General features: G+C 38.2%; 1 protein-coding gene across 2 annotated transcripts; it reads left to right on the top strand.

The window, feature by feature from the left end:
- The first annotated feature begins 6,049 nt into the window (after positions 1 to 6,049).
- Positions 6,050 to 11,534, top strand: lpar2a (lysophosphatidic acid receptor 2a). Of its 2 annotated transcripts, XM_085404211.1 has the most exons (5): positions 6,052 to 6,189; positions 7,535 to 7,806; positions 8,012 to 8,758; positions 9,346 to 9,608; positions 11,109 to 11,534. In XM_085404211.1, exons 3-5 carry the CDS (start codon positions 8,014 to 8,016, stop codon positions 11,154 to 11,156), a joined length of 1,056 nt encoding a protein of 351 aa, XP_085260337.1. In that variant the 5' UTR covers positions 6,052 to 6,189; positions 7,535 to 7,806; positions 8,012 to 8,013; the 3' UTR covers positions 11,157 to 11,534. The 2 variants fall into 2 exon arrangements, with proteins under 2 accessions (XP_085260336.1, XP_085260337.1); XM_085404210.1 differs by lacking the exon at positions 7,535 to 7,806 and having other exon boundaries at positions 6,050 to 6,189.
- Positions 11,535 to 13,512: the final 1,978 nt, after the last annotated feature.

The raw sequence follows: 13,512 nt of genomic DNA, 5'->3' as shown, positions 1-13,512 counted from the left end.
GTAACTACTGGGTCAGTCAAGCCCCCTTTTGTTCCCTCTGATGAAGCTGGGACTATCAGGGGAATTAGACAAACATCTTTCTGTAGCTGTTACTTCAATCAGGTTAGTAAAGTAGTAGACTGGAGAGAGCTCCCTGTTAGATTTTTCACATCGAATCGTCTTCTAGTTCACCGAGGGCACAGTGTCGACGGTATAAACTAAAAAGAAACAGTTACCGGTACACAAGTCAAGAAACGGAAAATGCTGAAAAAACAGTTTTGATTTCTATCTTTGTTCTTGTTTGATAAAATTGTGGATGTGACTCTTCTAATTATGTTCTTGGAGACATTTGTTTGAGCGGGGATTGACTGAAATCCGAACACATCTCGTCCTCTCTACTTGTCTCTTATGGTGTTTTTTCTCCAGTGCCTGTATTGTATTGCAGTTCTCGTTGGCTTATATTACACTTTGACCGGGTTTAGAAAGGGGCGAGTCAGCAGTGGGCGGTGTAATATTTAAGTGGGGTGGGAGATTTTTTTTGAAGGAGTTTGTGTATAAAAAACAAACAAAACAAAAAACACACAACAAGAAAAAAAGAAAGAAAGGGAAAAAAGAAAAAAGTAATAAAAAAGGAAAAGACAGCGTTTTATACTTTACCCGTTACCAATATTCGGGTTTTAAAGTTAGTTTTAGCTGGACTTCTATGAGTGTACACACCTGACAACTACTTTCTCAGTTTGTTCAATCAGCACATTTTAGATAGATCTGTTTCAGTGTCACCACACTAGCGTTTGAGTCTGGTCTGTGAGTGTGATTGTAAATTTGGATGGCTGTATGAGTGTGTGTGTGTGTGTGTGTGTGTGTGTGTGTGTGTTTTCATTCTTTTCTCAGTGTGTGGTGCGGGAGGTCTGTTTCCCGATGTAGATAAGCAGTCTGTTAATGAGGAGAATAAAAAGATGGGTGAGTACTTCAGGAGAACTCGTTTCTGTGCTTGAGTCACATCTTTTAATTTCTATGAAGTCCACGATATATAACTATATAATTTTATTATTAGATTGGTTTTGAAAGGGTAAAAAACAAAATGTCATTCCTTTTTAGCCTTTTTTTCCCTTGTCATAATAACTGTTGGACATAACGTGCCATGAGTTTTACGGAGAATGTGCTGACCTGCAGCTCAGCCCAGAGTTTGCTTTATTCAGGTATCTTATTTTGTGTTACATTTGTTCTGTTTTGGGGGTTTTGTTCAGACATTTTCCTCGATTATCGTATGTGAGTGGTCTATCGAGGTCTCTGATTAAGTCTGTTATGATCATTAAATAAACTCATCTCTCTCTTTTTTTTTAAAAATTTTTTTTTATAGAAAATAAAAAAATAAACAAAGATTTTCCCTTTCCAGTCTCTTTCTGTTTGAAATCTAATGGAGCTTGTGTGCAGCACAGTCTCAACTGGGAGCAGATAGTTGGGATTACTATGAAGAATGACAAATGTGTTGCTTAAATTTTCCCTAAACACAGACTAAATGAGCACGTGGCTCTGCTTATTTAGTCTCAAGAAAGCCCCAGTTTAAAAAATAATGCAATCTCCTGTATTTATGAAATTTTAAAAATTGCATTTTTATATTGAGTTCTGCATCATACTTCACAGGTATGAACAAAAAGTCAAAAGTCAAAGAGACAGCTTTTGTAACATACCTGCAGAAAGCACGTATCAAAGTCAAAATTAGCACTTTGTACATGGGGCACAGCTAATCAGTCAGAAAACATTGGCTAAGCGGTTTTCTTACGGTTCTTGCTGTAATAATACATTCTTCAGACTGATAATGTATTATTTCAAGCTGTTTACTAATGTTGTCAAGTAGGAAAATATAGAAATTTAGGATGTCTTATTTTGAAGGTACTTGTCGGAAGTGATGTTATTGTATTATGTCTGACTTGACATCAAACTGGGCACAATGCCAAACGCCCTCTGGTGGTCACATTGGAAAATTTAGAGCGAGCGCATTGTGTAACAAGTCAGATTGAATACGTGTATAAGAATTGTTAATTTAGGCGCTTTCATATGAGTATGCTTAATACTTTTTCATTAAATTAGGTTCAGAAATGTTAGTCCCTTATAAGTTTGTATTGACGGCGAAAAGACGTGTTGAAATGTAGTTCCTGCCTTTGACCGCCAGAGGGCAGTGAACTTTATTATTATTATTATTATTATTATTATTATAGATATTGACCTTTCCTATCTTGACTAACCTAAAAGCAGTTATAACGGCGCATGTGGGCCAAGCCCGCAGTTAATTATTTGTAATGCCCCTCTAGTAAACATCTGACGTGACCTTATTAACTTCAGTCTTTATTAAATGTGATTTTTAACTTATCAGGTTATATTTATTTATATTGCTGAGTACCTTTGGGCATTCTCTTTTAGCCCTCTCATTTATGCATGCTTTGGACAGGCACTACAATAGAAGTGCACAAGATTGTGACCCCGTGACTTTATTAGTTATTATACAATATTAATTTAAAACACAGATTCCCGAAGATATATCCAGCTACATTAATGGACGTTGCTCACACGCGCAGCTAATAACAGTTTGTTTTTCTTTGGGTTAATAAATAGTCCTTTACTAAAGTGAACGTTTACTGCCCTCTTGCGGTCAAAATGCGGAACTACTGCACAAGTTGCGTCAAGTTGCCGCAAATAACAATTTAAAACGTATATTTCCTGTACGTAATTTCAAAATAACTGTAGCAAACAAACTGACGTGTTTAAAAAAAATAACAGTAAAAACGTAAGGTAAAAAAAAATTTGGCTAATTATTAGTTGTATCAATTTAACTGTTATTTATCAAGTTATATTTGTTACTTCTAAATCAATCAAAAATAGTGTCACACTTCTGTATAAAATTATCATCAGTGATTTCCAGTTTGGGCTAAGTGAAAACTCTCCTCTTGCGGTCACATTATAAAAGGGAAACGTGCCATCACTTCCGCTAATTAATTTCAAAATAAAGTAGTACATTTAAAATTAAGTAAATATTACCCTTCGTTTCAGTCTATACATCGCTGTGCTTTAAATTGTCAGTGCGATTATTACATGAAATAGTAACAGTTGACCAGTTTACTGTAGCAGAGCTGCCGTTTTCCCATCCAAATCAAGCAATACAGAGCTCTACTTGCGACTGAAAAACTCACCTCACACAACACATTGGTTTACTGTTATTATTATTCTTTTATTACAATACTTAAAAGTATAAAGATAGAAAATTAAAATAATTATGGTCACGTTACAGCCTTCAGAGGTTAATGAACGAAATACGCCACAGTATGCTTTTTTAATATAGTGTAGTTCCACAAATGACCGCAAGAGGGACCAAATATTAAGTAATGCTATTTGATCACCTCTGTCAATAACAGAAATAAACTTCTACCACCGTGTTTGCTGTTTCAGATATTAAGTGAGATAGCATGTATTTATTACTGGTGTATCATTCATTTAATAAATAGCTTTACTTACTTATTAATATTACTCTACACAACTAGAACAGGAAATTTACTGTGTATTTATTACAGATCAAGAGTATCTCACTACACTCATCTATACAGATCTCGGGATTTATCACAGGATCTGACTTGGACGTCGCTTTCCACATTTCTTTCAGCTGTTCGTTCAGCTCTTGGTATTGGGATTATCACATGTATTGCAACTGCCCTTTTCTTGTAGTCAATAGAAAAGAGACCACTGTGCCTTGCAGCAGCTGATTGAAGTCCAACCGGTGGTATTATCAACCTGCTTCAATTATGTTCCATAGGGTTTGCACGGCTTGCAACCCGGGTCCTGTCGGCATTGCTATACCCCCTCTTTATGTCAACCACCTCGTCTTATCTGCTGTTGATACATCTCATGCTTAGTCTTCCACAGCATTGCATTTTCCTCCTCCTGATCATCTGTTTTCTGCTATGTGAGATGCTCTCTTAACTCTGATGTGCATAAGGTGCATAAGATGCATAAAATCAACCAGTCAGGCTGTTTTCTTAATGAAAACTTTCTATCACTTCATGTTCCAGCTATTCCTCAAAAAACATGTTTTTGATATCATGCCATTTTGCCAGGCTTCTAGGTTCAGGGAGGTTTACAGCACAGAGTTTGGCTTCAGTGTCCACCTTACTGTGGTCAGCTATATCAGAAAGAAAGGAAAGGTTGTTGTGATGATTAATATCAATGGTGGATAAAAATACCAGAAAGAAATAAACAGAACTGATCACATTCTACAACAAGGCCAAAGGAGGTGTAGACCCCATAGACCAAATATGTTGGCATCTACACTTGCAAATGTCACAATAGAGGCTGCCCATGGTGCTGTGGTACAACTGGACATCACCAGCCTGAATGCTTACACCTTTTTCATGGGTCAGCACCCTGAATTCAAGAATGGTATCACCAATGCAAGATAGGTCTTCCTCACTGCGCTCTCAAAAGAGCTTGTCACAACAAACATGAGAAGTCGACTGTAAGGTTGCACCCAACTGCAAACCCTGATCAGCGAAATGGTAAGTTGTGGGGTGACAAAAGCCACAACTCAGCCACAGGAAAAAAGCAGACAGGACTAACCAAATGCCATGTACCTGTGTGAAGTAATTACAGTCAGAAACAGACAGTGCCTCACAAGTGAAAAGAGAGAGAAACTGTATGGACAGTGACACACACACACAAGTGGATGCTGTTGGTTTGTCTCTTTTTGTCCCAATTTACAAAATGTTTTAAAAATGTAAAAATAGTGAAAAATACAAAATTAAAACAATGATTGATTCTTGTGTAGACCAACATATAATACAAATGATTCTTCTTAACCAAAAATGACACCAAATGAAAACAAAAACACACTGATTCTAGACATTTTTGACCCAGTGATGGAAACGTGCAGGGTCCAGCCATTCATGCATCTAAAGATTAACCTTCCACAGAGTTTCAGGGTGCTCAAAGGTGTATACATGCCTTGATATTTAGTTGCATCTCTCTCCACATAGTATCATTGGTGTGATCAAAAGCTATAACTCAATGTGACCGAGAATTTTGTATTTTTAGGGCAGTGTGTGTTTATGGCTGTATCAGAAATGTCATACTTTTTTGCAACTTGGTGAAAACATTAGGTCGTGGGAGAGAAATGCTGTCAGAAATCTGGTTTTGGTGATTTAAAGAGCAGCATCGTTGATTTGCTGGTGTTATTTTCAGTATCATCAGTCTGTATATGTAACATGGTTAGATTTAAACAATGAAAAGACTGTTTATAAACATTTTTAACATATATCAAACGTGTCTTAGAAATATATATTTTTTTTTTATCAGAAAACAAACTTCTCACACATCTGTTAACTCACGGGATAGCACAAAGCCACCCACTTACGCAAATCTGCATCTTTGATACTAGTTTTGCACTATTTTAAACGTTAGATTTATATCAGGTAGTCACTGTTTTCCAGCCTTTTTTTTTTCTTCCTAATGATTTTAAGTCCCAAAGCTATTAGAATTTACAACAGTGATGAGTCACTTTCATTTCTTGACCTGGAGCAACATTGTGTGGAGTACAGGAAAAATCACTCCGACTGCAATGCGTGATCGCGGCCACTGGAGGGCAATAAACCTTCGCGATTCAACATTCACACTGTTCTAATACTGCAAAAATTAAATAACCATTAAATACAAATACTCTCAACAAATGTGCAGTACTCTGGTAATTTAGTCCACGTTATTAAAATTCTGTTGTTATCACTATAGTGATTTTTCCCTCAGTGTAAATGTCTTTCTATAGTCAGTCCAAATTAAGAATTTGAACTCAGAAAGATGAGGGGGGGGGGGGGTCTGCGTGTGTTTCTTCTGCATTACTGTTTCTAATTCGAGGTGCATTTTCTTTTGTATTCCTCACTGATAAAACTCCTCCAGCAGGTCCCAAAGCTATTTCAAATTTAGTTCATGTTTAGCCTTAAACAGAGTTTCTGTTGTCTGATTTTTCAAGCTGTACGTGGAGGCAGCACCGATACCTGTCTGTCAGGTCCAGCTGATCCTCATTCAAAAAGGCGTCGGCTTGAAAACGTGCGGTCGCCTGAACACTTAACAGTGAGAATAACCAGAGGGTCTTCTGTTTTCCTTTCAAATGGCACCCAACACCCCCTGTTTCATGTCGGACCTGTCTTGATGGAGGACACGCTAAGACGGACGGTAGGGTTCATGTCGTAATTTACTACAATTATTATATATTTTACATGTTAAAAGTCTACATGAGATTAAGTTGCACGAGCGGGTATTAGTGACACATAGGTCACTTCACTTCAGGTCTGAACAGGCTGTATTAACGGAAATGTCTTACTTTCCGACTTTTATCTCCTTTAACCCCAGCGGTCTCAGAAAGAGCACTGTTTTAGACTCTAAGCGCACACCTGAAACTCTAAATTCACAACGAAAGCCTTGCGTGTGCTCACAAAACCAGAATTTCTTGCGCATTTTCTTTCTTCAGATTTCTAAAGCCGCACGTACGCACGGTCTTACTGCTTTTGTAATACTTTTTACTATTAATGTTGTTTTGGATCATTGCACTTGGACGAGGCCAATTAACAATCCAATCCAGCCCTAAATCAATGCAGAGACGTCCATGTTTTAACACTTGAGTCTAAAGTCACTGCTGGGTGTACCATGACTCAGATACGGGAATTATTTGTACAATCGTGTCAGGTGTTTTTACAACAAGTGATATGGGTGCAAAGAATCACTTTCAGTTCAGTCTTTGTAGAAGAATGTCTTTACCTCAGAAGTCACTTAACATGAAATATTCAAGCATAAAAAGGTCTCCAACTTGTGAGATGAACCAGTGTTGAGTCAACAGAAAAAAAATAGCAAAATTGAGCAAATTCTAAGTTTGATCTGTAGCCATTTGTTATTAACAGCCTGTGGTGAAAACGCATAATTTGTTCTCGTTTCTTTAGTCGATGACAACAGAATTGGACAGGCAGAAAAGTAGTATATTCTTACACCAATAAGGTGATTCTTCCGTGTGTCCTTCAAAAAATGAGGAAACTAGATAAGTGTAGGACCAAAAAAGAAGGGGTCAAAACGAAACATAAAATGAACAGTATCTGAAAGTAATGTCCTTAAGAAATGGGAAAGACCTGACACAGGAGGGCCGCTGGTGTTTCAGTTGATCCATCAACTGTTCACTAAAGTCTCATCAGAAATGCTTTCGGTGGAAACGGGGAGAGCAGGATGAGGTCTGCCAAATTACACAAGAACTAAACCGAAAATCAGTGGCAACAGGCCTTATGAAGTGATGAATCCAAATTTTGCATTTTTGGTTTAAATCCTTGTCAGCGTGTACACATGAGGTCAAGACAGAAGTACAACAGTGGGTGTCTTCAGCACTTTCTAAAATTCTAAAGCCATTTCCTTTCTGCATTTTAGTCTGTGGTGCTGGGGAGATTGTCAAAATTGATGTAATTATGAACACAGACAGTACAGTCAAATTTTGATCCACCGTGGAATACTCTGGAAAGTGATGTCTCCATTTTTTCAGCGTTGCAGCAATCCAAAAAACAGTGGCAATGCAGTAAAAGCATATTTGGATAGGAAAAAGCTCCCCATTGGAACACTAGCAGACATGGATTGGCCTCCCCAGAGCCTGGACCTCAAACATTATTGAAACAGTGTGGGATCATCTAGACAGAGCACGGAACAAAAGGCAACCAACATCCAAAGAGCTTTGTCCTTCAAGCAGCTTGGAGAAGTATTCCTGAAGTGTACTTGAGAGCTTGCCTAAGAGCGTTCCAGCTGTGCTGAAGAACAAAGGTTTTCATTCCAAACGTTGACTTCAAAGCTTGTTAGAATTGCTTAAACTCTTTTGTTTCATATACGAAATTTTTATGCATGTTTGCACACTTTCCAAACAAAATATAAGCAAATGGGATGTGGCTCAAGGATGAAAAATTTCCTTGTTGACTCACTACTTGTAGACAGCAGGTTAACATCTTGAACATGTACTTTGTGTCTGCAGATATGGCCACAGAGAGCATTGTGGAGAATACCTGTTACTACAACGAGAATGTCACCTTCTTCTACAAAGTGGTGAATAAGACGATCAGTACAGGATGGAATACACGGGACTATGTTGTCATTGGACTGGGCTTGACAGTATGTGTTATTGTACTCCTGGCCAACTTGCTGGTGATGATAGCCATTTTTATGAACCGCCGCTTTCACTTTCCTATCTACTATCTCCTGGGGAACATGGCTGCAGCAGACCTGTTTGCAGGTATTGCTTATACCAACCTGATGTTGCACACAGGCCCGTGGACTAGAACACTTACCAAGGAGCAGTGGTATATCCGCGGCGCTTTGATTGACATCAGCTTGACAGCCTCTGTGGCCAACCTCCTTGCTGTTGCTGTGGAGCGACACCAGACCATCATCACCATGCAGCTTCACAGCACTATGCCAAAGCGGCGTGTGGTGCTGCTGATAGTATGCATCTGGGCCACAGGTATCATCATGGGCCTGGTGCCGACATTTTGGAACTGCGAGTGTGATCTTAAGGACTGCTCCACCCTTGCGCCGCTCTACAGCCGCCGCTTCCTTATCTTCTGGGCAGTCCTCAACCTGCTCACGTTCTTCGTTATGGTGGCCGTGTATACTCGAATCTTTATCTACGTGAAGAACCAAAGTAAGAACACGTCTCAACAAGTCACAGAGATCCGACAGCAGACTGTTGTCAACCTGATGAAGACGATATCCATGGTCCTGGGTGAGGAGCTGTTTACTTTTCAGTCAAAGGGGAAGTTAGAATAGTTTCATTTCTAATAAGCTTGAAAATTTTAGCACTCTTAAATTACTAACGTACATGGTACAAAACTTCAACATACTGATAGTCGTTGGCGGCATTATTTTCAGATTTTTGCAGGAAAGCGTAGTGACTTTTATTGAATTTCACTTCATATGAACTTTCAGTATTGTTTTCTGTAGTAAAGCTGACTATTGTTGATGTGCTTTATCTCACTGATCTTAGTTATAATGCTTGGCGTGTGTACACCCAGTCATTTATCAACCAGTTTTGCAGCTCTTGTTTGTCAGATCATACCCGATTACTGCTGATCTTTTAAGCTGATAGATTGTTAGGATTTCCGAGTAAAACTGACATGGGGTTATCGTCATAATACAACTTTTTCTTTAGGTGACTCATCTCCTGAGCATAAATGTGTTCTCTCTGGCAACTAGCCTTGAAATTAAGCAAGCAAGCTACCAGTATGACCCAAGAGACTCTGCTGTGTCATTATGTCCCATCTTTAAATAAAGTTTACTTCCAGTTCTTATCAACAGTTTGCATCTCTGCAGGTGCCTTTGTAATTTGCTGGACGCCTGGCCTCGTGACTCTCTTACTGGATGGACTGTTGGGTAAAGAGAGTCATGCCAACCGCTATGAGAAATACTGTTTGTTCATAGCTGAGTGCAACTCTCTGGTCAATCCTATCATCTATTCCCTACGGGACGACGAGATGCGGACGACGTTCAAGTGGATCCTGTGCTCTCTGTGTCGGAGAGGTGTTCATCAGCAGAGGCAACTTTCACTTGTCAAGAGGGGCACATCTCTGCGAGAGGTACCCTCACTTATTAGGGTGTTGACCCAGTGGTGCAGAATACAACCTGTGAAATGTAAACCTTAGACCAGGGGTGGCCAACTCCAGGCCTTGAGAGCCGGTGTCCTGCAGGTTTTAGATGTGTCCTATATCCATCACAGCTGATATAATGGCTAAATTACCTCCTCAACATGTCTTGACGTTCTCCAGAGGCCTGGTAATGATTTAGGTGTTTTGACCCAGGGTGACATCTAAAACCTGCAGGACACTGGCTCTCGAGGCCTGGAGTTGCCTGCCTTAGACCTTCAAAGCACTTTAAAAAAGGTACCCCAAAATAGTCTTTGGGGCATCTTTTTCAAACTTGAGATTATTCTTCATTGATTCAGGTTTCATTTGTGTTTCTCACATTTCTTCACAATGAGTCATGAGAGCTTTCACTTTCCATATCTGCTCTATATGTAAGTGAACAATATGATGCATAAAAGTATTGTTTCCTGTCCTGGGCCTTGTTCCACAAAGCAGGTTCAGCAAAATCAGAGTGTAACATTGAGCTAAGAGGTTTGATCATAGTTGGTTCAATTCATTGTATGTTCATATGACAACCACTTTCTGATGCCAAGATTCACCATGGGAATGGGTAGAAGATGAGCCTCCATTTTTATTTCAATATCAGGGACGGCTTGAGGTTCAGTATCTTGCCCAAGGATATATAGACTGGAGGAGTCGGGGATCAGTCCACCAACTCTTTGTGTGACATTGCCGAAAAACAAAAAAGGGATCAAGAGTCATCTGCTCAGTCCTCATTTACATAAGATTTACATTTTATTTTGAAATCTAATTATTTAGCTGTAACCTGTAGAAACTTGAGATAAAGATGTGGCTCAAACACATAAGATGCAGTTTTATGATATAGGACAGACCCAATAAGATTTTTTTTCATTGATTTCTTATTTCCTTTAGGTTTTTTAATTTTAGGATTTCTTTGTGTAAATGTTGATGACGTTTACATTTCTGTGAATTTAACTGTATTTAAATCTACAAAGATACTATTTCCTTTCTGTAACCTGGATTTTAAAAAAACTAAAGTACAAGACTGTCTTTAGTTCACACATCTCCAACACAACATACGAGTCTTCACTGAACAGTATTTTGCCTCAAAAGCTTCATGCAGATTGGGGATGGGATTCAGAGAGAGCCTGCCAGTGAGCAGGTTAATTTCAGTCATTTACTCAAAACTGGTACTCTTCCCAAAACAGAAGACCAAGTGTTTGTCTCATACAAGTATTAACAAACAAGAGTTTTCACTAAACCTGCTTCCTGGAAAAGGCCCCAATTAGATACAGAATAATTGTTTTGAATCTTTAAACACCACTGGGTAAAAGTGGTTAAAGGAAACACTGAATTAAACTGCTAAATGTAAATTGAGTCCATTTTCACTATAAAATATTATAACTCTACCTTGAAATTCATAAGATATTTCTTCTGTGTCATGTTACCTTCAAATTATTTTCTTTCCTACAGGAAACACTTGGCTCTGGCCTGAAGTCAGAAGCCGAGGCCTTGTGTTAGGACGACATCAAGAAAGACAACGCCTGGTCAGTGACTAGGTTATAAACGGCAGATCAAAAATAATATAAGTAAGATGTATAGATCAGTTAATTCTTCTAGATATCAGCCAAATTCTGCAAAGCTCACTTTTCCATGTTTGCTTTTTGATACTGAATTAAAGGCTGAACAAGACTTTTTTTTTTTTAAGTCTCCACGAGACTAACAGAGTCACATAATCATCAGATGGTGCAATCTCTCCTTTTATTACGTTTGACTATCACAAGAGCATTTGTGACAAATTATAAAATGAAACACTTCTAAAATCTGAAATCAAATACTGAAGGGGGGAAAAAAATCACACTAAATCATTTTATTAATTTTCTAATAAGAACACTACAATTTGTCATATTCTTCCTTTTTGTTTTACTCTTTCTAGAACAATTCTAAAGTTGAGGTATAAAAGGAGTTCATACAGACTCACAAGTCTGAAAACAGTGGGGGTTATATACAAGAGAAATGGAAAGACAGAGGTAGAGAGAGGGGTAAATACAAGGGAAAGAAGGGAGATACAAATTGACTAATAAAAATCAAAGAAATCAAAGGGTTAAGAAGCCATTTGGTGCTGTGGAAGTCATTTAGTCACTTACAGAATCCAAACAATCATAAGGCTGAAATGTGTCAAGGAGACATACAGTGTATGTATCAACATTACGGGATTTGGACAACTGTATTTAGGCTATATTCACTGTTTATGGTGTGGCACACAAAAACAGATCTTCAGATTAAATGTAAAACAATTTTTTTCTAACAAAAAACCTGAAAAGCATTGACTCCTGTTTGCAAATTTGCTGTCTGTATTTTTTGAAATTACAGGTATCTACATTTTAGATATAACTGAGAGGCTTATTACAGCTCAAAAGAACCAATTTTGTATTTAAACTGCAATTTTCTGTTTCTTGGAATGTTTTGAGAAGGTAAAAAATTTCACCAGAATTGGGGAATATTTGGAAAAGTGACTGTATAACTGAGGAAACTTGGAGGAGATTAAGAAAGGAAGTGGATCCATAAATCAATACATGAAATAAAATGTTTATAACCTCAATTCATACAGTTATCTTTCCACAGCACCAAATACAATTACATTTGTATAGCATACATTTCAACCCAAGTATGTAACAAAAGACCTAAATAATATTTTAAACTGATAGTTATTGTGAATCCTGTGATACAAAGGCCAAAAATAAACAGGCATTTCAACCAAACATCAAAACTTATATACGAAAAAAAGAAAAATTACTGAAACATTACACAAACTGTACAGTGACATCCATTACAACAGGTAGAAAAAGGCGGGGGCGTGATAATTTGGTGTGGCAATAACATTATAAGATACAGTCATATGAACTGCAATGAGTAACAAAACGAGTACTCAGGGTTATCACATGTGATCAGCGTTCAAGCTCAAGTTTTGTTCTGTAACATATGCTTCAAAGTCTTGACTGACACTTAAATCTTCATAAGGCTTTACCTTACTATCAAAAATGCTTTGTTATTCACATAATAGCTAATGTATAAAATAGTTCCAAACAATGAAATCACCCAAAATGTTGCGGGGTTGTCTGAAATGTGGGTTAAGAGTTTTGCTACACCCAGGACTGCCTCTTTTTTGGTAACAGAGGAGAGAGAGAAGCCCTTGCCCAATTGGCCATAGAACTAAAGATAAAATAATTGTAGTTTTACCAGAAGGTATTAAAAGATGGGTAAAAAGGAGAGCATTCCTTCTATGCTCACAATCAAATTACAAGTGTGATACGACACTACTCGCCCCACAACGAAAAGCCCCAAAAATCAAATCAACTGAGGCATGACAACACCACACAGAGAGACACAGATACAAATATAATTCCCTCCTCTCCTCAAACTGAGAAGGTGGCTGTGCACCAACTTTAGAGACACAGAGTAGCATTATTACATTACTGAACTTGATATTTTTGGTTTTGGTACAACAGAAGGTTGTAGTGTGTTGCCTCGGGCTCACAAGCTTAAATGTTTCAAGATTGGGGGGAGATCTCAGCTGAACCCCATCTGGTGTGTGATCGGCTGGTGGAAGCACCCAGTCTCTATGTTTACAAAGGTCAGAGGGCACCAGCCATTTTGACTAAGACATCCCAAGAACACTGTACACACGCCCACAGAGACACACACATCATAGCAATACATGATGCACTTTTTTCCTTTTTGGTCTGACTGTAATAATTATACCCTTTATTTTTTGTTAATAAAAATGAAGCTAAAAACTCGGAAGGTTAAATGAAAACAATATCACGCCTAGAAGTCCTACATGCATGGAAGACAGTCACGTTTCTAAATTCATGAC

This window comes from Rhamphochromis longiceps, linkage group LG4 (assembly GCF_057381845.1).
Source record: "Rhamphochromis longiceps isolate RC_006_pf linkage group LG4, R_longiceps_female_GT1.1, whole genome shotgun sequence".
In the NCBI taxonomy this organism is placed as follows: Eukaryota; Metazoa; Chordata; class Actinopteri; order Cichliformes; family Cichlidae; genus Rhamphochromis; species Rhamphochromis longiceps.
The sequence above is the reverse complement of the archived record's forward strand: the minus strand, read 5'-3'. Positions and strand labels throughout refer to the sequence as shown.